Source organism: Podarcis muralis, chromosome 8 (assembly GCF_964188315.1).
Source record: "Podarcis muralis chromosome 8, rPodMur119.hap1.1, whole genome shotgun sequence".
Taxonomy (NCBI): Eukaryota; Metazoa; Chordata; class Lepidosauria; order Squamata; family Lacertidae; genus Podarcis; species Podarcis muralis.
The window spans coordinates 26979663-27005429 of NC_135662.1; the positions used below are offsets into that span (position 1 = coordinate 26979663).

At 42.1% G+C, this 25767-nt stretch overlaps 1 protein-coding gene across 1 annotated transcript; it reads left to right on the forward strand.

Annotated features, from left to right (window-relative positions):
• The first annotated feature begins 749 nt into the window (after nucleotides 1-749).
• On the forward strand, nucleotides 750-18219 carry TMEM64 (transmembrane protein 64). The gene is made up of 3 exons (XM_028736560.2): nucleotides 750-2190; nucleotides 15395-15550; nucleotides 16327-18219. Exons 1-3 carry the CDS (start codon nucleotides 1411-1413, stop codon nucleotides 16516-16518), a joined length of 1128 nt encoding a protein of 375 aa, XP_028592393.1. The 5' UTR covers nucleotides 750-1410; the 3' UTR covers nucleotides 16519-18219.
• The last annotated feature ends 7548 nt before the right edge of the window (nucleotides 18220-25767 follow it).

Genomic DNA, 25767 nt, shown 5'->3' on the forward strand with positions numbered 1-25767 from the left:
AAAAAGAGAAGTAAACAGTGGAAACAAATGTCACAACATGCAAAAAATACAGTTCAACTGAAATTTGAGCAGCTTCCGCAGGAGAGTTAAACACTCCACACCTGGCATCACTACCTCCGATGGCTGATTGGGGGAGTTTGGTGCCCACCATTCAAAACATGGGGCTCAGTTTCTTCCTTGCAACAGAATCCTCTGAAATCTATGGGCTTCAGCAGGCCTAACCCTGCATAGTATCTCAGTGGGCAGGTGACAGGTGCTAGGGGGTAAGTTGGTGACAGGGGGCTGGGATTGACTCTGTGCCATGTGTGCACAGCCCATGTACAAAATATGTAAATACCCGCATAAGCAGCCTGCATGTAATAATGTATATATAACATGCGAAGCAAGTATCCTGGACATTCTGCGTGAAATTCCCAGGAATGCAGAGGCTCACGCACAGCTGTGTACATGGGAGGGGGCAGTGCTGTAAAAAAAAGCATGATTTGTGTGGGTGCCAACTTGAATAAACTATTGGGAGGGGGAACATGCTTTGCATAATCGATCACAAGGCGTAGTGGACGCACACTATTTGAATGACAATGCCCACCAATTTTTCGGGGGGGGGGGTAGGGGAGCGGCCCCCTGAAATATTTTATTGAGAGGAGCGGGCACCAAAGGGAGCATAAGAGTTGGCTCCACTCGTGACGAGGACGCCCTTTCACGCGTTTGCGTGGCAGCACCCGTGTTCTGCGCGTGAAACTCGTTTAGGACCGTGAGGTGGGATGAGGTGACGATTCGTGAGGGCGAGGCTCTGTGTGGAAAGCGAAGCCTCCGTTCAGCGGCTGCTTTTCGTCAGGGGGTGCGTTGGTTTGTTCTCTCTGAGGGGGACATATTCGTGAGGGGTTTCCTTTAATGTGTGGAGATAACGTATCTGCGTGAGGCGGAGGCGGCGGAGGCCCGCGCCCCTCCCCCTCGCCCAGCGCCGCCCACCGGCCTCTTCTCTCCCGCTGCCACATCGTCCGGCGGCGGCAGCGCCGTCTCCTCCTCCCTCACGCGGGCGGCCGCCTCCGCGCGGAGGCTCCCCCACCGCCGCCGCGGCTGGAGCCCAGAGCGGGGCGGTGCTTCCACGAAGAAGGCGACCGGGTGGCGCGGCCTTGAAGAGAGCCGGCGGGAAATGGAGCCCTGCTGCCGCTCCCTGGGACGCCTGCTCCGCCAAGGCCGCAGTTGCCGAGCCCGCCCGTTCCCCGTTTAAAAGCTCTCCCGCCCGCCTCGCAAGCCTCGCTTCTCCTCGGCGGTGGCGGCGCCGGAGATGAGCGAGCGGCCGCCGCCTCCTCCTCCTGCGCCTGCGAAGCCGGGAAGAAGGCGAAGCAGCCGGCCGCTCTGGTCGCCGTAGACGCCGCCGCCGAAGCAGCCGCCGCCGCCGCCCGGGCGATGTGGAGCTTGGGCGCGACGGCGCTGCAGCTGCTCTCGCGGGCGGCCAAGCACGCCTTCGCCCAGGGAGCCCGGCAGGACCTGAACCGCTGGCTGCCCCGGCAGGGAGCGGCGACGGCGGCGGAGCCGGGCGAGGCGCCGGGCCGCGGAGGAGCCTCCGAGGGGCTGTTTTGGGGAGAGCAGAACGGGCTGCACCATTACCCGTCGCCGTCGCCTCCGCACCACCACCCTTCCGTGGAGCCGTCGGTGGAGATCCTGCTGTGCCAGCTGCCCGAAGTGGGTCCCGGCTTGTCCGAGGGCAGGACGTGGCGGTGCTCGGGCTGCCTGCTGGGCACCTGCTGGTGCAAGAGCTGCCTGAGCGCGTGCTTCTTGGCGGCGCTGTGCTTCGCCTCGCTCGCCCTGGTGCGCCAGTACCTGCGGGACCTGATGCTGTGGGCCGAGAGCCTGGACAGCCTGGCCGGCGTGCTGCTCTTCACCGTGGGCTTCATCGTGGTGTCCTTCCCGTGCGGCTGGGGCTACATCCTGCTCAACGTGGCCGCCGGCTACCTCTACGGCTTCGTGCTGGGCATGGGCCTCATGGTGCTGGGGGTCCTCATCGGCACCTTCATCTCCCATGTGGTCTGCAGGAAGCTGCTGGCGGAATGGGTGCTGGCCAGGATCCAGGGCAGCGAGAAGCTCGCCGCTGTCATCCGCGTGGTGGAGGGAGGAAGTGGCCTCAAGGTGGTGGCTCTGGCCAGGCTCACCCCGATACCCTTCGGGCTCCAAAACGCCGTCTTCTCGGTGAGTAGCTCTTTGCAAGAAGCTCGGGGGTGCCCGAAGGGATGCTCTTTGGTCTCAGATGCCTGGCTTCTAAAGGGCATTAATACAGAATAGAAAGCACTAGAGAGCCATTTGGCAATAGAACATATATTCTGCCGAATCTAGGTTTTGTGTTCAAATTGTCGATGGGGAGAATGCAAATGATATTGAAAAGCATTGCTTGTGGAGATGGGCTTGGACATTCAGAACTGTTTGAAAGATTTTTGGTTTTTCTCCATGGGAGTGGTTTTGAAAAGTTTGCCATGGAAGCATTTAATATATGGGAACCATAAGTCTGTGCTGATTATCCAGGAAAGATAAGTAAGGGCCAAATATACTTGAATGTATATAATGGTAATCCAACCTTCTCTTGTAGATCTGATCTGAAGCAGAGGTGCAGAGGCAAAATGATTCTTAAATCTTTGCCTGCATCAAATGTCATCTTTTCCCCGCTTCTTGCAGGATTATAAAAGCCTAACTTTTAAAACACATAGGGAAAGCTATTTATGGTGCAATCCTAAACTCATTGAACACAATGAGATTTGGAAAACATGCATAGGATTGTTCTATTAGAGCAGGAAAAGGTTGAAGCATCCTTACCTGCTGCTGCCTCCACTGTTGATTAGCCCCACAGGCAGCAGTGTTTTATTAGGTCTCTTGGGCTACAATCAACCATTACGCACATTTGAGTGCAACTTGTACTTTGGTCTGAGTAGGATAGTAAATTCCAGCTGCCTCTTTCAGCTTTTCTGAAAAGTCTTCATGGCTTTGAAATTTCCACATAACTTCAAAAATTCCTTAAATGGAATTCCAAAATAATTCTTAAGGAGAATACTCCTGCATCAGAAAAAACTCCCATTTCCTTCTAACATCAAAAGAAAACTCTGTTAGAAGGAAATAAAGGTTCCATAAAATTATAGGGGCCAATTCTGTTCTTCAAATTTATGTGGTACCAAAGCATTACTGTTTTTCAAACTTGTGTCAACAATCCTCTTGATATTTAAAACAGGGCGGGTTAATTTCACATTTTCCTATAAGAAAGTTTTGGTACTGTTGAGTTGGGATTCTTGGAAAAAGCATGTGTCTATCTTTGTACAATTTTAAAGCTACAGGAGAGAACTTGCAGCTAACCCTTTCTTGAATGTTATAAATATTTTAATCATGTGACTTGATAAAAAAACTTATGTGTGCCTTACTATCTGTAAATAGGTGATCATAATAGGTTTGGTTTTTTGGGGCTGGGAAATCTTAACCATACTTTGTAGTTTGCTCTTATTATAATTCCCTCCCCCATAACATGCAGAAAGAACATACAACTACGTAGATCAGCAGCAGTGCTATGCTTCCCCCAGAGTGTAAATATATCTTTGAAAAAATCCAGCTTACTAGAGTGACTCTTCAGTGATATTATTAGTGATAAAGGGGAAAAGCAAGTGTTTTAAAACACCAACAGTTTGAATTAGGGATAGCTCAGTTGGTAGAGCAGGAGAGACTTAATCTCAGGGTTGTGGGTTCAAACCCCATGTTGGCCAAAATATTCCTTCATTGCAGGATGTTGGACTAGATGACCCTCGTGGTCCCTTCCAACTCTACAATTCTATGATTCTGCATTTGTCACATTACCAATGTGTACCAAGGTACACATTACCTTACCAATGCAGTCTTATGCATGCCTACTCAGATGTAAGCCCCACTGAGTTCATTGGGGTTTACTTCCAGGTAATACTGTGTAGGGTTGAGGTATGCAAACTTTAAAAAAAAGTTGGAGTTGACTATCTGGTAACTGAGTTTATTTTTTAGTACTTTTTAGAGGTTTAGTAAACCTTGTGAGTTTACTTTTTAGTAAGTGTGCTTAGAATTGCATCTTCAGTTACTTACTTTGGGATTACTGCTATGATGCTGAGCTTATGTGTTCTTCAGTTTGTGTTTATCCTTATTCTGTGATGCCCTCTTAGATAGTCTCCCAGCTCTTTGACAGCTGCTTCTGAGTAAACAGCTCTTGTGAGATGACTACAACATTTAAAGGACTGAACCATGTGGGCAGATGCTGATCGTATTGGTGTCTCCAAGGAATTGGTTCACGTCTGTGCAGTTCAGTCACTTAAACACTCTCCCAACCCTGTGGGAGCTGTTTACAGATAAGTGGCTTTCACAGTACCAGAAGATTGCCTAAAGGTGCCTGTGTGTTGCTCCTTAAAACGTGCTGTGCATTAGTGCACCTGCAACATTTTAATTTGAGCCAGCGATCCTTTTTGGAGCAAGCGCCCCAAAGTGTAACTCAATAACAGTAGATCATAAAGGAGTATGAGACTGTGTGCATTCTTTGATAACGATATCACAGTGGTACTCCTAAGAGATAATAATGAAATTCAACAAAGAGTCTTGTGGCACCTTAAAGGCTTTTATTATGGCATGACCTTTGGTGCATCCATCTGGTGACATGGGTTCTGCTCCACAAAAGTTTTTGCCATAATCAGTTTGCTGGTCTTTAAATAACTACTCTTTGCTTTTTGCTTCAGCGGACTAACAAGCCCACCCTTTTGAAAATTGCTATAATGAAATCTAGTAATACTACAAATGGATGAACCATGGAAGACATTAAATCACATCTGTAACTCATTTCTGGAAAATCATATTTCAGTATGCTACATACATAGGGACATCTGGATTCTGTAATTTAGTATGACATCTGGAACTCAGTCCTTTCTGTTACTTTTTTCATTGTTTTAGTACCTGTGTGAAATTAATACTCTTTGATATGTGTAATATTTCATATACTTTTGGTATGTGTAATATTTCATTATACCTTCATGGTCTATCTTTTATGATGGTTTTTCAACTTCTTTATTATTTTCGGGATATTCTGTCCTAGTTGTGGCCACTTTTCACAAAATAAGGATATAACATAAATGGTGCAACATGTTAGGAGTCTGGTCCTAGCACTTACAATTGCTTTCTTAATGGCATTCTGCATGGGAATTTCAGGAAACCAAGGAACTTTTAAGTAGTCAGAGAAAAAGTAACCTAAAGACTTGTCATTATTAGCACCCGTCTGTCTCAAGAGACAATGGAGTACACCTCTGGGGGTGAAGTCAAATCTCTGGAGAATCACAGCACCTGCTGTGGCTGCAGAGACCAGTAACTTGTTACAGCTGCCTCCCACATTGTTTTTGCTGTATTAACACCTAGTGCTATTAGTGACCTCTCTGGGGCACAAGCCTGAGCAGTGTGTATGGAGGTATGGAGGTCCTGGGCTGCCCAGACAACAAGACTTCCCTCTTAGCCTTGCTGATTTGGTACAAAGGAAAACAAAATATGTTTGGCACCAGCTTGGCTGCAGGAGTTGCTGAAAGGAGGCATATGAGGCTTAGGGACTTCACTGTACCTTTCTCACGAATTGCAATGGCAGCAGAGGTTTAGGATCAGAGTTTTCCTTTTCCCTTTTCTTTCCCGAGTTGACAAGCCCAGTTTGCCCCTCATTTCCCTCGACAGCACATACAGTAACCGCCTTCTTGACCATTGGACCCACTGTTGGTCTCATCCACTCAACCACCGGAGGCTGACTTTGTACATGGGGAGTCCCCAACTCACCAAGAGATTGAGACCCATTGGCTACCCTCACCTGGTTTAGCTGGGATGTGGCTGATGTTGCATGCTGATAGCTTATCAGAGCCACAGGTGAGAGCTGAGTGCAGAGTGGCAGAGTGGGAATGAAAGGTGGAAAAGCTACCTCAGAAGGAGCACAGCATTTCCCCCACCAGAGGTACTACCCTTCCCCTAATACCCCATACACTTCAACTTATAGACTAGTTTCATAGAATTCTTTCATTCTTACATCCAAGTCCTTTATGAATATAAACTGATATGACATGTGTGAATTTGTTCGGTGGGGTGTATACATCAAGCCCTTGAATAATTCTGGAATATCCTAACTGCAACCATCAGGTCATGCTAAACTGTTACAAGAGAGTAGATTCAGAGATTAATTATAATATCAAACAATTTCATTTAGCTTGAAAACATGGTGGTACTTCCATTACTTCTGTTACTTTTGGAAGCTTGCAGAAATTGCTTGTATGTGATTCTAAGTATTCCTTTTAAGATGGAACAGTAAAAACTGCGTGGAAGTACTCTAGTACAGGAACAGACTTGGAGTCTGTTAGGAACACTTAGATATCCATGCTGCCCAGTCCTAAAATTATGTACAGTACAGTACAGTAAATTCCAGTATGTTCACTGGGACATAATCCCTCCCTTTTAGGTAGATTAGGATTGCAATTATAAACTAGGTTCCTGGTTGTGAAAGGCAAGCATCTTGAGAGAGCAATTCCTTTTTGAGTGCCTTTAGTTTATCTGTTCTGCAATGCAGTGCAGTGTGCAGGACTGTATATTAATGGATGCTTGATGCATGAAGCTTTTCCTACACAGATAAAAATCCAAGTGCAGAGAATCACACTGCACGCACGAAGGTGAATTTCTCCATGTGATCAATGGCAATAGCCTCCTTATTTGATGATGTAAAAGGTTTGATGATGCTGATGATTTTATTGCAAAGCTTAGGTAGTTGTAAAGCAGTAAAAAAACAACAACACCCAACCCTCTCCCATGTAGGTTGGTCAGTTGATCTGATGCAAGACAAGATTATGTCTTCTGGACCCAACCCCCTATGATTTGACTATTTTGAATGGTAGGCAGCGCACAATCAGTACAACATGTCACTTATTGTGTCCTATTTATAATGCTTGACATCAAAAGTTGGCCTTTTCTCCTCCATTTCTTCCTTTGACATAAAAAGCAAGTGTTAAATCAGTCTGCTTGGTAACAGATCATCAGACAATAAAGCTAAAATCCTGCAACCACTTAACATGGAAGTAAGCCTCATTTAGCTCAGTGGAACGTATTTCTGAGTAGACCAGAATATGCTTGCACTTTAAATGTGGGTATTAACATTTTTCATAAAATTTAAACAATGCTATCTTTACAAAGAAACTATAATTGAAATATAAAAACGGAAAGGAAAGCAGAAAATGTGATCTAAATTTTCAGCTTTCCATGATCAAGTTAATAAACGCTCAGGGCCATGCCAATGCAGTTAAGTTGCTTTCAGGACCATGTGTCCTCTTCTGGCCCATGCACTCAACAGCATGGGTAAAGATCAGTGACTTTAAACAAACATACAAAAGCAAATGATCCTGTATGTAGGTGCAAGTACAGGTGTATTGGGTGATGTTGCATATTTATTAGCTTGATCATGAGTGGGTGTGTATTTGCATTATATTCTCTTTTCCCCCCACAGTTAGAAGCTACTGTGTTTAGTTGCAACCAGGAAAACATTGCACTGATGACTAGGATAACATTTATCCAACGCGTCAGGTCAAAGGTAGTCCTTGACTCTTAGAGTGACAGCATTTCCAGAAAGATAAATAGTATTTGACAGTGAAGTAGTTAGCAGCCCACATGTCTTATCAGATGAACTACTTTTGTAAAAGCATGGCTTATTCCTGAGATGTATATTTTCTCTCTTTCTGAAATATATAAGCAAAAATACAAATATGAGAGGAAAAATTGTACGTAATCTTACGTAAGAGTATCTAGAGAAAATACAGTGGTACCTTGGTTTTTGAACGTCTCCGTTGACGAACATTTTGGTTTTCGAATGCCGTAAACCTGGAAGTAAATGCTTTGGTTTTCAAACACACCTCAGAAGTCGAACATGCCACGCAGCTTCTGCTGAGTGCAAGCTCCTGAGGCCTAGCTGTTGGTTGTTAAGTCCTTGGTTTTTGAACATTTCAGAACCTGAACAGTCTTCCGGGATGGATTACGTTCGAAAACGGAGGTACCACTGTACTCATTCTGCAGGAGAATGTTATAGTAGACATTTCAACACTGAGCAAAAGGGTTCATTCTATTTTATTAACTTTTTAAGAGTTATATATGTCAGACTCACCAAATCATTCATTTTGGTTGTATTCAGAGCCTTTCTCATCCATTTTAATCTTGAAGAGTATCCCCTTTTTAATATCTGTCAATTACAACTTTAGGGCTAATAACAGGTTGTCAATTAATGCATTTTTCAGATGAAAAAGCAAAATAACAAAACTCGAGGTTTTGAATTTATTTATTTGCATTTAAATAACAGTATCACAAATGGATCTAATTTCAGTTTACACCTGGCCATCTGATATATTACATCAATCACTTTCTTCCAAACTTCAACAACTGGAAGGCATTTCCTTCACAACTGCATGAAGCTGACACCTGATGATTGACATCTGCATCATTTATTATAAGTTCCATAAATATTGTTGACTTTATGTGGGTGAAGAACTATTTGCATAATGATTTATATTGTGTTTCAGATTTAAGCAATATGAGAAGGATCTGATAGACTGAAAAATAGATGGCAGTTACCTTTTTTAAATCATTGGCCCCCTGACCTTCATCAGTTGAAGTTTAAGGACATTCACACACTTTCACTGGGCACAATAAGCAAATATTTTTGTGTGTAATTTTGAGCTGATTCAAAAGGTGTTTCATGAATGAGGCTGTTTGCTTGTCTGGTTATAATACTTATATTCAATTTGATAGATCCAAGAAGTTCTCAAAGCAGCTTACAAAATATTTTTATGATATGATTGCATTCAATGATAGTTTTAGGAAGAGAATTAATATAGCATCCATATGATGCTAGGTTATTTTGGAAGCATTTCCTTTCTTCATCCGTGGTCTTCCCTGCTGTTGCCAGGTAGCAATCCCACTGAGGATCTCTGAGGCAAAGGAACTAAGGCTCAGCAGCTGGACCTCACTCAGCCCATGATGGAGGCAAGTCTTGATCAAATCAAGTAGCTATTGTCTTCCTTCTTCAAAATCTACCTTGAAGAAAGACTACAACTACTTCCTCCTACCTTGAAGAAAGACTTTCTTAATACCAACTGTATGTAACATTTGGTAGTCACTTGTTTTGGGCTCTATCCTAATCCTTATTCTAAGGAGCTCAGGGAAGATGATAGTATTGTTGAAATGAAGAGAGACAGAATTCCCTATCCCCAGGATGCATGAGCTAGAGAGGAGGGTGGGTGGTGGTGGTGGTGAGGTAAAATCAATTAGAAATTATGGTAATCCTGTCTTTAATAAAAAAAGAAATCTGAATTTTAATACAAACATGTTGAAAGGCACAACATTTATTACTATGTGTGTCCCTTGGTCCCAGGTAATTATATTTTCCACCTACATGTTCACTTCTTATATTATAAATATTTATGATGCTACCAGGCAAAAAGCCTAGGCATTTGTTTTTCATATCATAGAGGAATACAGTTTTGTGAGGTAGCTACTACAGCCAGCAACCATTTTAGGCACAGCCAATTGATATGCAGTTGCCGACACGCAGGTCCTTTTGGACCCAGAAGAAGGCGGAAGGAGGTGGCCGATGTGCTGGGGGGCCAGAATGGAACCCCCACGTGAAATGGTTGCCACCTGCATCTGCAAAATTCTAGGCCCTTGGTACCGTCTGATCTTAGTCACAGTTATGTAGAAGTAAGCCTCACTTTGTTCAGTGGGACTTACTTCCTTATAACCGATTAAAGGACTACAACCTTAGCCTTCAAGTAAGTGGTCTTGCTTAATATTCTTGTATGTCTACAGCAAAAGCCAAAAAGACATAATTATGTTTCATAAATCTGTGGTGCTCAAGGTTTTGAATTATGCTCCTAGATTACATAAAGATAGATAAAAACCATGTTTTAATTGTTAAAGTAACCCGTTAGTACACATATATTTAGGAAGGGTATGAATTTCAAAATGAGGAACTTAATAGAAGTTAATTTTTCTAATCGGTCTTTTTTCTTTTTCTTGGTAACTTAAATCAAAATAGATAACTAAATTAAGACTAGTCTGCTCTACTTGCAAAGCAGTGTGAGAAATAAATAAAAAAGAATAAATATCTGATTAGCCCTTTGTCTCTCAACCAAGAAAGTAACTTCCTTCAACTGTCCAGAATTTGTGGTTTGTTTCTTAGTGGATCACTATGGTGTGTGGTCTCCAAACTTAGATGTTCTGCATTCCCCCCACCCCCAAAAAAGGTGTTGAGATGAAAATCTTATCTGGATCCCTCTGAGGTCTAAATTGCACGTGATGTTAAGGGCATTGCTTGCTGTGTCCTTTGGGGTTCTTTTATTTGCTAGTAAGTGTGTGTACACATGTGTCTGGGACTCAAGGCGGCTTTGCATAGATAAAATAGAAAAAGCTAAAAACAGAAAAGACAGTAATTAAAATAATTTAAGATAGATCCATTAAAAACACAGGCAACAATAAAAGCCTGTTGGAATAGAAACATCTTCACCTTCCGGCGGAAGGGCAGCAAGGAGAGAGCCTGTCCACCTTGTCTAGGAAGGGAGTTCTGAGATCTTGGAGCAGTCACCAAGAAGGCCCTCTCTCATGTCCAGAGCTAAGAGCCTGGGCAGGTTCATATGAGGGAATGGGGGTCTTTCAGGTAGCTTGAGGTTGGAGTGGCATCTCAGTGACAGACTCTGCTCCCATTGCACACAAGTTTGTTTGAACATCTGTCTTCTGTCGAGTCGGACTGTTGCTTCAACACTGACTGGCAGCAGCTATCCAGGACAGGAGTCTATCCCAGCCTTACTTGGAGGTGCTGGGGATTGCTGAATATAAAGCATGTGCTCTGCCACTGAGCTGCAACCTTTTACCCAAACTTTCTGTAAGGATTTGGGTGCCTATGATTTTATGGGCCAGGGGTGGAGTCTGCTGACCCATTCGTATCCCTCCTCCCGCCATGTAAACCCTGGTTAAAATGCCTATAAAGATTTTTAAAACAATCTTGTAAATTGAGTTCTTCCAGGTTTCTCTCTTTCCCCCTACATTACAGTTTTTTTAAAAAAGGTTCTGATGTAAAAATAGATATGCAAATGGTTTTATCAAATATGGGTGCCCTAATTTTATTTAAGCATAAAACAGTGTTTATTTTCTATATTTGAAAAACGTATGGTGACTTTAGATTGGATTTAACTTCATCTTGCTAATGAGTTCACTAGACATGCCTCTTTCCTACTGTATAATACTTAGTCCTGAGCCATTTTAGGATGAAAGAAGAAGCAAAGATCATGATCTGTGCAGATAACATCTTACCAGTAGCCTGGGTACATTACAGGCTGAACAAGTTTACTGTCGAGAGGTATTCATCTAATCCTTGTGATTGTTTCAGAGTACGGTCAAATTTAATGAGTGCCCTACTTAGTATATCTGGTTTCTAATTTAATATTTAAAAGGCAGAGAAAGTACTAGTTGCATCCTCCTGGCAATAAAGTAGGTCTCCCTAGTGTAAGCTTTCGTAATGTCCCAGATTTCAACAGAATTACAAAAGTTATCAGAAAGTGCCTTTTGGATATATAACGCTGGTAAGTTTATTCACATACCTGTCAATAAAATTTGCTGTAAAACTTCTGCCTAAGTTGAATTCATGCTACTAGTGCAAATACTTTATTGGACTTAGAAGTACTGTAATAAAGTGCCTAAAATTGTGAAGTAATTTGTTCACTACTCAAGTGTTTCAGCTGATCACCTTACTGGAGTGCTAAAATGTATTTGATTACTCATGTCATAGCTTCATTTTGAAGAGATATTGTTAAAATACCAACACTATTCTAAAATAGTGGCTACAGGCTATGTTGTGAATCCCCCCCCCCCTAATCATCATTCTAATGCTACATAATGTAATGGTACATAATGCTAAAATGAATAGAATATCATTTTAACGCGCCTTATAGTGTATGCTGGGAAGGACTGTTTTCGTTAAAACTTTAGAAGCTGTTTGGGTCTTCGTATTGCTTGACATAGGAGTATGTTTTAGACCAGCCATGTTGTACTTCAGGCCCCTGCACCTAAATAGGCCTGTGAAGTGGATTTGAAAAAAACCTACCATGTCCAACTGTTCCATCACCTGACATTCATATGACATCAGGTGCTGTAGTGGTGGTGTCTCTGTGCCTAATTCCAAAAGGAAAATTGGGAGCGCACTATAGGTGCACTTCTGATTCTTTCATTCCAGTGACTGCTTCAGTTTGGCACTTTAAAAATTGGTGCTAGATTCAAGTGGAAAAGAAGAATTCGGAGGGCATTTAGAGTACATTCCTGATTCTTCTTTTGCATCCAGGGTTTAAATTTGAATCACCTGATGTCATATGATGACAGATGATTGACTGGTGGGTGGCCTTGCTCACCTGTCAAAGTTGCCTGTGGGTGGGCCAGTAGAGGGTCCGGTTTGTCAGCTGCATCAAGTTTCCCTGAAGCTTCAGCTGTTGGAGAATGCAGCACCCCTGATGTTGACAAGTGATAAACAGGCCAATTCTTCATCAGCTTTACTGGCTACCTATTGGCTTCTAGGAACAATTTAAATTGCTGGTGTTGACCTTTTAGAGCAGGCTTCCTCAAACTTGGCCCTCCAGATGTTTTGAGACTACAATTCCCATCATCCCTGACCACTGGTCCTGCTAGCTAGGGATCATGGGAGTTGTAGAGATAGATTAGGTAGTTCCTTGTGGCCCTCTTTTTCAGTCCCTGTGTGGAATGATTGGTAGAAATAGAGCAGTGTATTTTTTATTGTTTCTACTCGTTGTTGAATTGTTCTACTATTCAAATAACATTTGTAAGTATAAGTGGTTTTATCAGATATTTTATGTTCCCTTGGAAAACACTGTTGTTAGGTGGCTGACAAGTCTATAAAACAAATAGAAAAGGTAAAGGTACCCCTGACTGTTAGGTCCAGTCACGGACGACTCTGGGCTCTATAGGCCGAGGGAGCTGGCGTTTGTCCGCAGACAGATTCCGGGTCATGTGGCCAGCATGACTAAGCCTCTTATGGCAAACTAGACTAGAGCAGCTCACGGAAACGCTGTTTACCTTCCTGCCGGAGCAGTACCTATTTATCTACTTGCACTCTGACGTGCTTTCGAACTGGCAAGGTGGGCAGGAGCTGGGACTGAACAATGGGAGCTCACCCCGTCGCGGGGATTCGAACCGCCAACCTTCTGATCAGCAAGCCCTAGGCTCTGTGGTTTAGACCACAGCACCACCTGCGTCCCTTCAAACAAATAGAATTAAACTACAAATTATAAACTGTATTTCTAAATATGTGGAAAAGCCTACCAGCAGTTGGGCTATTAAATATGACATACTAGATTACTTTCAGAACCTCAACACTGTTGGCAGTATGTGTCGTCACAGGACTCTGGTATGAGTTTCTTTGAATGTTTCTTTGTCTTCCTGTGGGCAAGCTCCTACTTGGAATGTATTACCAAAGGTAACTTATAAATACATTCATATTTTAAAATATAATGTGTTTGTCATACTGAATTTATAAATACTTGGCTATATATCAAAGGAGCCACACCCTGGGAATGGCTTCAACTGGCTGGCTAAACCAGGTGAGGGTTGCTGATGGGTCTCAAACCCTTGGTGAGTTAGGGACTTCTGCATGCAAAGACAGGCTCTGGCAGATTGAGCAGATGAGACCAATAGTGGGTCCAACAGTCAAGAAGGCAATTTCTGCACATGCTGTAGGGAAATGAGGGGCATATGGGCCTTGTCAACCTGGGAAGGATAACAGTTGCTTGCAGGATATCTTTGGGAGAAGTAAAAGCTAATGAATAAACCCTGCAGAAATCTGGTGTGGAGTCCCTAAAGCGGTTGAATGGCGTCTTGTATGCCCCCTTCTGGCAACTCCTGCAGCCAAGCTGGTATTAAACATATTGTTCTGCTTTCCTTTGGACCACATCAGCCAGGCTGAGGGGGGGGAAGCCCAGCACCTCCATACACAGTGCCCAGGCTTGTGCCCCAAAGAGGTTACTTCAGTGCTGCTAATGCAGGGTTTGACTTCACCTCTGGAGGTGCACTCCATTGTCTCAAGGCAGCCGGATGCCGACAAAAATAGCAAAAACCTGTCATAATCTCCAGTTCTGTTTGAAAGTTATTTGTTGTTTATCCACTATTTCACTAAGGGGTTCAAGGCAATATACATGATCCCTTCCCACCTTTTTTAATCCTTATGTCTTCTCAATACTAGTGGAGCACCCTCTGTCATTACAGTGGTACCTCTGGATACGAACGGGATCTGTTCTGGAGCCCCGTTTGCATCCTGAAGTAAACGCAACTGCACGTCCGTGGGTCGTGATTCGCCGCTTCCGCGCATACGTGTGACATCATTTTGACCGTCTGCGCGAGTGACAAAACCCGGAAGTAATGCGTTCCGTTACTTCCGGGTCGTCGCAGAGCGCAACCCGAAAGCGCTCAACCTGAAGCAACTTCAACCCGAGGTATGACTATATATCACAATAACTCAAAATTATAAAAGATTATGGTTATTTTCCATAATCCTCATCTTGCGTACTTTATTGTAAAACTTGCATTTTTGTTGTACAAAAATTTGGGGCAAGCAGTGTGATGTCTGCAGAAAGAGGTTCAAATGAAATATAGAACAGGAGCATCACTCTGGACTGTGATGCAGAAATATAGTCATAAATGACTTCTTAAGAACACTACAATGTTTTGAGAAAAAGTTGCCAATTTATTTCCGAATCTAGATCTGATGAAACACCCTTAAAAAGAAAACAAAAGGAATCTGGTATGAACTGCAGAGTTCTGCCATTGCAGGAATTGTAGTAAATGGCATATCCTACTTGAACTGTATAGTCAAAAGCTATACAAAAAAGTTGGAAAAGAGAGATTTAACTGGAAGAACTAATAGGTGTTTTTTCATAAATGTATTCGGTGGAATTTTCCATGTAGCTACTTATTTACTCCCTGATTTGGACCTTTTCCTGAAATAAGTTATGCATCTAGTAATCCAAAACGATTGTAATATTATTTTAACTTTCACTTTTAGCATTCATAAAGAATTTTTGAAATCCTTAAGCCAATTAAAATATGTAAAAATATTTTCCCAGTAGACTTATGTAGCTTCATAGATGTTATCATGGATTTTGTACTTCAAAATAAATTTTAATTACTTTATGTTCAAATATGAACACTATGGTTGTACTTTTAGGTGTATTGAAATAAGTGGTTCCTGTTAGCCTTGGGGCTGGTGATGGTGTTTTGGGGAGATTTAGAGCATGTAACTAATCAAGAGAATTCCTTTTTTCAGGTTACATTTTATGCCTTCTTTTTTATTTAGATAACGGATCTTTCATTACCAAACTATCTGATGGCTTCTTCCATTGGATTGCTTCCAACTCAACTCTTAAACTCCTATCTGGGCACCACCTTGCGCACTATGGAGGATGTCATTGCAGAACAAAGTGTTAGTGGCTACTTCATTTTTAGTTTACAGGTAAGCCATTTTTTAGTCCTTACTCAAAAAATTCATTTTTATAGCCTTTTGTCTCATTGCGGTATGTGTTTAAAGAAAAGTAAGTCCTACTGTGTTAATGGTATTCACTCCCAGGTAATCTGCATGGTTAATATTGCCTTGGATCGTAAGGCTCCTTTTATTTATATTACACTGTAGTTCAGTTCTCTTTGAAAGCCATCCAAGTTGGTGGCCCATCACACTGTCTTGTGGGGGCGAGTTTTGTAGTTTGAGTATACAGTAGAATCTCTACTTACAACCGCCTCCACTTGCGGACGTTCCAAGTTGCGACTGCCGCAAACCCGGAAGTAACTGGTGGGTTTGCTGCCGTATGTTCGTGCATGCACAGGAGCAGGCAATCGCCACCCGCGCCTGCGCACAACGGCGCCTCTCTCAGCGACCCGTTTCGCCATAAGGACGGGCCTCCAGAACGGATTGTGGTCGTGAGTAGAGGTTCCACTGTATGTTGTGTGAAGAAGTACTTTTATTTTGTCTGTCCTGACTCTCTCCGCATTTAGCTTCATTGAATAGCCTCGGGTCATATGATATGAGAGGAGGAGAAAAACTCCTTCCCTCCACTTTCTCTGCACTGCACATATGGGAACGTGACATTCTTTTTAACGCAGTCGCTGCTAGCGTGACCTATAAAGCCTATTTAAAAGTTCACCTTTCTCCCACACTTTGAATCTTTCCCTTGTGCTTATTACTGCTGTTGAAAATATTTTTTAAAAGCACTATCACTTCTGTTTCTTTCACAGATTGTAATAAGTATAGGCCTCATGTTTTATGTTGTCCACCGGGCTCAAGTGGAATTGAATGCAGCCATAGTCGCATGTGAAATGGAAATGAAGACATCACTTGTTAAAAGCAGTCTACCAAGCAACAGCAACTCCTCCTTTTGCAGCAAGAGGACGCTTGCATTTTCTGGAGGAGGAATCAACATTGTATGAGTCCCGCCCCCCTCCTCCTGAAGTATTATATTAACTTTCTTTGTGAATCTGGACAACCTAACATATTGCCTAGACATCTCTAAAAGACTTAAATCCCGAACAGTGGAGGATCTCAAACAACCTTGGTGGTTTTTAGATTGCAAAATGGGTGGCTTTTTGTAAGGTGGCTTAAGTGACTGTAAATATAGATGTAAGTCTGGCTGCACCTTTCGTCATTATTATACGTGTCATGGCCTGTAGTCTGCACTTTAGGTTTGTTTTGTGTTTCTTTTTTCAAACGGAGAAAAAATACCCTTGAAGCAAATATTTTTTTCCTTTCTGCTTAGCGTTATTTATAAGGCTGACTAATAATCTACAGTAGATCTTCAATGCTGGCGAATGAGTGTAAAGTATGCAACTCCATGTACAGTACTCTTGAATGTGCTTAGCTTTCAAAGTATTTCCAGAAAGCAGTATGTTCTTCTCTCACGAGCAAGAGGGCAATCCAGCAAAGGGAAGGTTCTGCTTCTTAGGGCTGGGAAGGCAAAACTCTAGTACTTTCTGAAAAGGACAGCTCTCTCCCTCCCAGTATCCAGTCATTTCCTGTCTGCGACAGGTCACAGGGTTTCTCCACAGTTCTTTTGGGGACCTGCTAAAAAAGGAAAGTGCGGGAGCATTTTTGCTATTTGGGGACTATTTGGCTCCCTTACCTTGCTTTTTTTTAATTTCTTGCGGGGCCAGGGGGAGAACACATTATATAAATATTTGGCTGAATGTATTTTTGTAAGCCACTGAAATATTGTGGAGCCATTCATAATTTTTCACGTAAGTTTAAATCCTACATTGTGGGACTGAAGTGCTCTTATATAACGTTTTGAGTTACACTGTGTAATATGCAAAGTAAAAGAGAAACTACAAAGAACTTAATATGATTGTGGCCAATAGCAGTCTGAGGGAGAACTTGTAGGTGAAATACAAGTCTTTGACCTGGTTTTATCATCCTCGTTAGTGACGAAAAGGGCTCTTCCATTACAAACGCATTTCTAGCTAGCTAGAGTTTGGGGGGGTGTAAATTGGCTTCGCTTTGTACTGAGCACCATAAGACTTGCAAAGCAGGAGGAACTAAATCTCTCTGAAAATACTATGGTACTAAACAAATAACGTGGCCTTTATTTTATGGGGAAGACCTTTTGGTTTTTCTTTAATAAAAGCTTTAAAAATCAACACAGTTCCTCCCTAATACTTTCCTCTGGTCATCAAATGATGCTCTTCTGGTATGTTTTGTGCAGTACATTGGTACTTGTACCAGTGAAATGCTGTGAAGATTGCATGTGCCCCTTCTTCTTCTTTGCATGTGTGAAACATTTGCAAAAATTGGGAAAAACAGGTTTTCCATCTTAAAAAAAAAAATGACTAGAAAAGGGCAGAAATGTCTTTCAAGGCTCAGGAATCCGTAAATGTTTTTAAAAGAATATATTTCATATGATGTGATGGACTCTCCACAGAAGGATCGCCAAGTCTCTTCTTCGTGGGTTTGAACAGACTGAAATAATCTTGTGTGTGTCAGTTCCATAATTCTTTACAGATACATATTTGTATACTCTCAAAAATGCTTCATAGAAGTTGGAACCAGCACAAAACTACTTTGAACTCAAATAACCTTATTTTTTTTGTCTTAATTAGTTTCTTGTCAACAATAAAGTACAATTTGGGCTGTTACAATTTTGTGTTAACTTATTGCCCCTCCCTTTCTTTTTTGTATGTGTGCCACCTGGATGCAATCAGTTTTGGGTTGTTGTTTTTTTGCCAGTTATGTGTAAACTACCATCTGTAGAAAACAAGGGCCACAGTCTAAAACCATATGTCCATTAGCTTTGGTGTTTGGTTGTGGCAAATTGCTTTCAGGGTTATAGTTAGTCCGGAATAGTTTGCTATTGAGAATATACCATACTTCTTTTTGGTACAGTAATTGCACAGTTCCAATATGTCCCCAGTCACCTTGAAATGGTGACCATACATCTTAGCAACATTTCCTTTCTTGAATCCATTGACATTTCTGGAACTACTTGCAAGCAACTGTTTTTTTTTGGGGGGGGATTTAGCGTTCTCCTACACCTGCATTAGTTCGTCCCTTTTGAAAACTGACAGTTCGGTTACTATTTAAGGGCACTGTTTGACATTGAAAGATTGCTGATCCCTTTGTTACCAAGGGTTTTTATTTGAAAAGTAACTCCAGTAAGCAAAGTAACCTGGATGTCATCCCACTTAAGACTTTACCAATACATGTATTTTGTGGACTCCTTTGATGACAACAATAAAGAAGACTTTGCAAAGCTGCATTCTCAAGTGCTTTTAGTTCCATTGTGTTTTGCAACCAAATTAACTTCACTGTGTAAACATTTTAAAACAATAATCTCCTTAAAGTTTCTGCTTTTGGCGTGATAACTTGTGTACAAGTTAATAGAAAATATGCATAAAAGTTTTTTTCTTTTCTTTTTGTATCTTGCCAATCATTTTATACAATAAATTCACTCTTTATTCTGCTTGTGTAGATGTGAGCTTTAAGTCTTCTACTGTAGCGTGTGGCTTGGCTCATTTGATAGAGCCACCTATGTACTGAACTGTTACTTTGAAGCAGGCAGCCATCACTGGTAGGAGGCCTCTTGTCTGTTCCTGCTCAATGTCGGCATTGGCTCCCTTTGTATGTTAGTACATGGAGGATCTTATATAGACTTAGAACACAGGAAGGTCTTTATAGTCGAGCATCCTGTTCTTTTGTGGCCAACTGTATGCCTATCAGAAGTCCATAAGCAGGGCTGCTTAAAATAGAGGCGAAAACTTGGCATGAATACCACTATTTTAACCTAGCCTTCTCATCAAAATGATTCTTTTTTGTGATTTTTTTCCCAGATGACCCATTCTTTACTTCTGTTTCTTTATTTTACTTCAATGTTACTCTTGTGTTTTTTGCATCCTGCTCTGTTTTAATGGCCGCATCGAAATTTTGCGTGTTATCCAAATACTTTCCATGCACGTTAAGAAAAAAATTGTGTGATGTCTGGAATTTCTGGAATGTTATAAACCTTTTTGCATCAAGCCAGTTGCTTTCTTGGAATATTTTAACACCTCTTTCATGCCAAGTCTTATAATCTCATCAAGACCTGGCGTGTGTGTTGGGGTAGGGGCGTCGGTGCAGTTGAGTGAGAGAATGGGCGTGTTCTCAGTACATGTATGTGCCCCCCCCCCGTCCCATGTGACAGTGAGGGAGAAATTCCCCAGCCCTGTCCTAAAGCCAAATAAGCCTTGTGGAAAATACCTAGGGGCTTCACAGAACCACTGACACCAACCTGTATCGTCACACATAAAGCAGGGGCCTGGTCTGTGTCAGTTCTAAAATTGTGAATGTGTTTTACATATGATGCACCGAACGTGACTTTTGTCGTTGGAGCACAAAGCATCTCCCAAGATCAAGCCTTTGCAGATGTTTTCAGTGCAGACATTGCAGGCTAAAAATATCGTCAGATGTTTTTTAAACAGTATAGTGTGCAATAGACAGCTGTTTTGCTTGTAGCATGGATCTTCAGACTGTCCAGTTCTAAAGAGATCGGATCGATTATGATAAGTACCTGAAGATTATGAAGTTCATTCTTGCCGTTTCCTGTAAAACTGAAATACTTCTGAGGACAGCAATGTTACTTGTTTCCATATCTCATTTTAAGCAGCTGATTCAGCGTTACTGTACCTCGCAACATGATGTGCGAAGGCTAGAAAAATTACTGAACACCCCCTCCCCCATTTTTTGCTTGAAGCCTTTTTGGTTTTTTCCTGAAAAATGAAAAAAAAAATGGATTATGAAATATTTTCTTTTAGAATGGTGAATGAAATATTTAAGGTAGGAAGGCAAGGTGTATGGAAAACAAGAGGAGACATACTTTTCAGTATAAATAATAATTTGTTTTACCATAATGTTGCTGGTTTCTGTTTTTGTTTTTGTCATAAACCAGCAAAACCAAAGAGTTGCTAGGCTCCTTATACAGTAGTTCAACAACTTGTAGCTCCATTTGTGACAACAACTTTAAAGGCAATTCGCAATTATTGTCTGAACTACTTTTAGATATGATAATTCTGTGTTGAACCGAGGTATACATAATGCATTTTCCTGAAGTAACAAACCACTCTGAGAATTTTCTTTCTTTATTTGCAATTGAGTGGCTAATGAAATTTTATGAAATAAATAAATTGACTTTCAATATGTAAAGACTGTGAAAAAAAGTTTGCACCCCCCCCATTTTTCTGAAGCTTTCTTTTCCCCCCAGAAATTTTACATGTCTACTCCCAGGCCAACATATTATTTTTCTGTATAAAGGAGATCTGTGGCATGCAGTTTCTGAGCTGTTTGAATTCTGCATTGTTAATATCTAGAGCTATACTGACAGTGGCGGATTTAGAAAATGAGAAGCAGAGAGTGAAAGACTTGGCTGGGAAAACTTGCATGGGAGGCTGCTCTTGATCTTTCAGTCTGAAGACAGCCAGCAAGACTCTGAATACCTGATGTGTCTCTGCTCTATTGATCTATTTTGCATAGCTCACCTAAAGGACGGCCACAAAATCTTTCAGGCACAGAGGGAATTGCTGAATTGCTGCCTATAAACCTACCGGAGTTCTTTCCTTTCAAACCACACTCAATTTCGGCTCTCACTACTCTGTAAATTAGGTAGCTATACCGATTCCCCCCCCGTAATCTTCCAATTATAAGTTAATATCCTGTCCTTGATTTGGGGAATTTATCGGGAATACAAAAATTAGCTTTCTTGTGGATAACTCCACAAATGAGTTCCTATCACCACACAGGCGCTAGACAGACATACAAGAGGAGTTGTACTTGAATGCCTGAAGGAGCTTTCTTGGGGTCAGTAAGAATTAGCTGCTACTGTTGGCTGGGGTGATAGCTCCATCACCCCACCCTCCTGCGAGGCTAGCAGCCAACCTATTTGCTTAGCTGGGGGTGCAGAGAGGAGAGAGAGTTATGAAGTGTTTATATGCAGTTCAAACAACAAGATAGATTGCGTGGTCAATGGCCCAGTATGGTGCGTCGTGTGTGGGCACGCTGCATTTGCTCTCATCCTTGGGTTTTATTTTCACTGATTTTGGTCAAATGCCTTGAATGAAAAGGCCCTAATAATCACAGAACTTGAACCTTGTACCATTTGCCAGTGTTGCCCGGGGCAATTACTGTATTTTTTGCTCTATAAGACTCACCTTTTCCCTCCTAAAAAGTAAGGGGAAATGTGTGTGCATCTTATGGAGTGAATGCAGGCTGCGCAGCTATCCCAGAAGCCAGAACAGCAAGAGGGATTGCTGCTTTCACTGCGCAGCGATCCCTCTTGCTGTTCTGGCTTCTGAGATTCAGAATATTTTTTTTCTTGTTTTCCTCCTCCCAAAACTAGGTGCGTCTTGTGGTCTGGTGCATCTTATAGAGCGAAAAATACGGTATTACCCTCTCAGAAGGGCTTCTGAATGTAGAAAGTTTTAGTGACTGTTTCTCTCTCACACTGTTCTGTGTGATCTCTGTGCAGTCATATGCCTTGGAGAGCAGCATTTCAGAAACTTCAAAAGCTCAGAAAAGCCTGCAGCCTCTGCCCCTGAGAAGGGGAACTCTGTGAAAGCTCTGGATCTATATGTGGCTCAAGGCCTTCTCTTCATTTTCTTTTCCATCACCGCCTGTATAGCATGATAGGAAACTTCCTTTAGAGCTTCAGAATATTTCTCGTAATCCTTGAAAGACTTTTTCACCTTGGCTTTAATCTGTTTTCATCTCCACTGAAGAAAAAAACTTCATCTTTAAACCAACCAACCAAAAGGATATAGGCGAAATGAGACACAAAGCATTTCCTTTCATTATTTTTTTTGGGAAAAATCCTTCACTATTATCTTTTTTTTTTTTTTAACGGGAAATTTCTGCAGATGCTATGTTTGATGTGTGGAGAAGGTTTTCTGTGCCTGACAGATATGACTGATGTTTTCCTGCACCCCACAGGTTCATATCGTCAGTTTCCACCCACACTGTTTGAGCTTCCTTGAGCAAAGAACGTCAAGACTAGGCCATGTGTGGCTCTCTCTGGATTTGGGCATGAAATTTTGAGTCGATACCCCTGCCTCTGTACTGATGCCCCTGTCCAATGGTGCTCTTGTAGTAGCCTTCAAGGGCACTGGCACTTTCTGGCCTCATCTGATTTTGACCATGACCACCTGGCACAGGAGATTGGGGAATGCATCAAAATGCCACAGTGGCCTTGGTGGTGCCTAGAACGCTGCCAGTTCAGATATTTTATGGGTTTAATCTTTCTATTCCCACAACATTGCTAGAGGGGATTAAGCCGACATGCAATTCCTTCAGGAAACTGACCTGGACAAGCCCTGAATCTGTCTGAGGCGGCCCCATTTCAGTTCTTGATTCAGGATTCATCTAAATCTTTTCCACACACTTAACATATGTGTATGTGCACACACTTTCAACGATTTGTGTAGCAAGTGGTCAAGCAGTTTGCTTTCAGGTGTATATTATTAGGAATTGCATGTCCGCTATGCGTATCCTGCCACGATATTGGTGTCGGGCAGTCATGCTGGAGGTGCTGTCAATGTAATCTCTTCATTGCATTGGTTGACCTTCCTGGAAGTTTTTTTGTGGGTTGAACCTTGTTCAGATCAGTCTTCCAGGTTCATTTAAGTATTCAAAGGTCTCCTTTGAGCCTTCACATCCTGGGTATCTTGACAACAAAGTCAAATCTCAGTCTCTTTCAGAGAATCAGAGAATTGTAGAGCCCCCTGAAGTGCAGGAATCTTGCCCAACGTGGAGCTCAAACCCACAACCCTGAGATTAAGAGTCTCATGCTCTACCAACTGAGCTACCAGTGACTAAAACCAGTCTTTGCAAACACTCTTTAAGGGGGTCCCATTGCTTGATTTGCACAATGGTGCTATGGGTTCCTCCCATGCAGCTTGTGCCAAATGAGAGGAAAACTTGCCTGTAAAGGTAAAGGTACCCCTGCCCGTACGGGCCAGTCTTGCCAGACTCTGGGGTTGTGCGCTCATCTCACTCTATAGGCCGGGGGCCAGCGCTGTCCGGAGACACTTCCGGGTCACGTGGCCAGCGTGACAAGCTGCATCTGGCGAGCCAGAGCCGCACACGGAACGCCGTTTACCTTCCCGTTTACCTTCCCGTTTACCTTCCCGGGGGTGCTTTCGAACTGCTAGGTTGGCAGGCGCTGGGACCGAGCAGCGGGAGCGCACCCCGCCGCGGGGATTCGAACTGCCGACCTTTCAATCGGCAAGCCCTAGGCGCTGAGGCTTTTACCCACAGCGCCACCCGCGTCCAAATTGGTCATTTTACCCACAGCCGCCACCCACCTCCAAATTGGTCATTTTGCTAATCTCCCATATACGTGTCTGAGCAGAGATTACAAAGAAGAAAGGCAGGTTGCTTATCTGTTGGTTTTTGTTGTTCCAAAGGGCCATCTGTGTAGTCAACAGGCAACCCATCCTACTTCCTTGTTGCTGGCCTACCTTTTGATTTGGTCTTGTGTACAAATAACCAGATAGAGATCCTTGGAGCCAACCTTGAGCCATGCAATGACTTGGATGAAGGCCCTCCTAGCTCTAGTTTCCAAAACGCTGTTCCGTGACTGCACAGATGTTCGCTCAGCTCAGAGAACAACAGCTACACCTCAGGAGCATGCCATTCCGTGTAGCTCTGCTATTATGGGATGCACTCCCTGCTGAAAGATGAGACTCCTGTTCTGTATTGGCATTCTGCTGGCTTTTGAAGATGCATCTGTTTACACAAGTACTTCCTTGAGCTCTCGGCCTGAGTCTCCTGCTTTAATAGCTGTATTGTTTTAATGGGATTTGTTTTCTTGTGTATTTTTTTTATTATCATTGATGTTTAGATTTTAATGTTTGCATAGCTGGTTTTTATACCACTTAGAAGTTTATTTTGGCACCAAGTGGCATATAAATAAATGATTGGATGCGAGAACCCTCCTTTGAAAGTTTACTTTGTAAAGTATGCCAATTGCTGAAAGTAATCAGGGCCTCTTAGGCTAAAAAGCCTCTACCTTTGGGACTCATTAGGAAGCTCCTGTTAATAAACACATATACACAATCAAGTTTTCACTTTGACCCAGCAGAATTTTTTTTGTAGTGAATCACTATAACCTGCTTAAGCATGTAAATTATTATCGAAAATGTATAACATACTACTAGAATGGGACACGAAAGAGGAAGAAATAAAGGGGGTAATGACAAGATGGGCAATGGATCTGGGTTACAATAAAGAGTATGATAAATGGTCAAAGTTATGGTCTAGCGGAATGAAATTTACGGCATGTGTAGCACTTAGGGAGAACTTAGAAAAGATGATGTATAGGTGGTACATCACACCAGCAAAGTTAGGGAAGATGTACAAAGTTAGGGAAGATGTACAAAACAGGAAACAAGAATTGCTGGAAGTGTAAGACAAAAGAGGGTAATTTCTTCCACATGTGGTGGACATGCGAAGAAATGAAGAACTATTGGGAACTTATTTACAATGAGATAAAAAAAATATTTAAATATACATTTCCTAAACGGCCGGAAGCATTCCTATTGGGAATTGTGGGGGACGAGATTAAAAAAGAGGATAAAGTGTTATTCCAATATGCCACGACTGCAGCTAGACTGTTAATTGCCCAAAATTGGAAGAGTCAAAGTACCCCATCAATTGAAGAGTGGCAAACAAAACTTTTTGAATATGTAAACCTAGCAAAATTGACGCAAAAGATTAGGAACCAAAAGAATGCAAGGTTTGTGAATGATTGGAACAAATTTATGACCTATATTGAAGGGAAACACAGAAATTTAAGGACTGTAGCGGGTTTGATATAAATCTCAAGATGTGTTAATTATTTAATAAAACAACTGCTGGAAAGACAAACCATAGATATTAAGAAGCCTGAAAGCAGGAGGGAAGGAGGTCAGTGGGGAGATGAAGAGAGAGGTGGAATATTAAGGTTTTAAAGAAGCAAAGGAGAAGAGTAAGACCTGAACTGGAGATCGGTTACTTATTGCTTATTTGTTCACTTATCATTTTCTTTTTTTTATGTTACTTCTGTGTAACGAAGGTCTCGCTGTTTGGTCGTCTTTTTTATGTATTAATTTTTGGTTGTGTATATAAATCAAATAAAGAGAATTAAAAAAAAAAAAAACCTGCTTAAGCATCCCTGTATTTAAGAC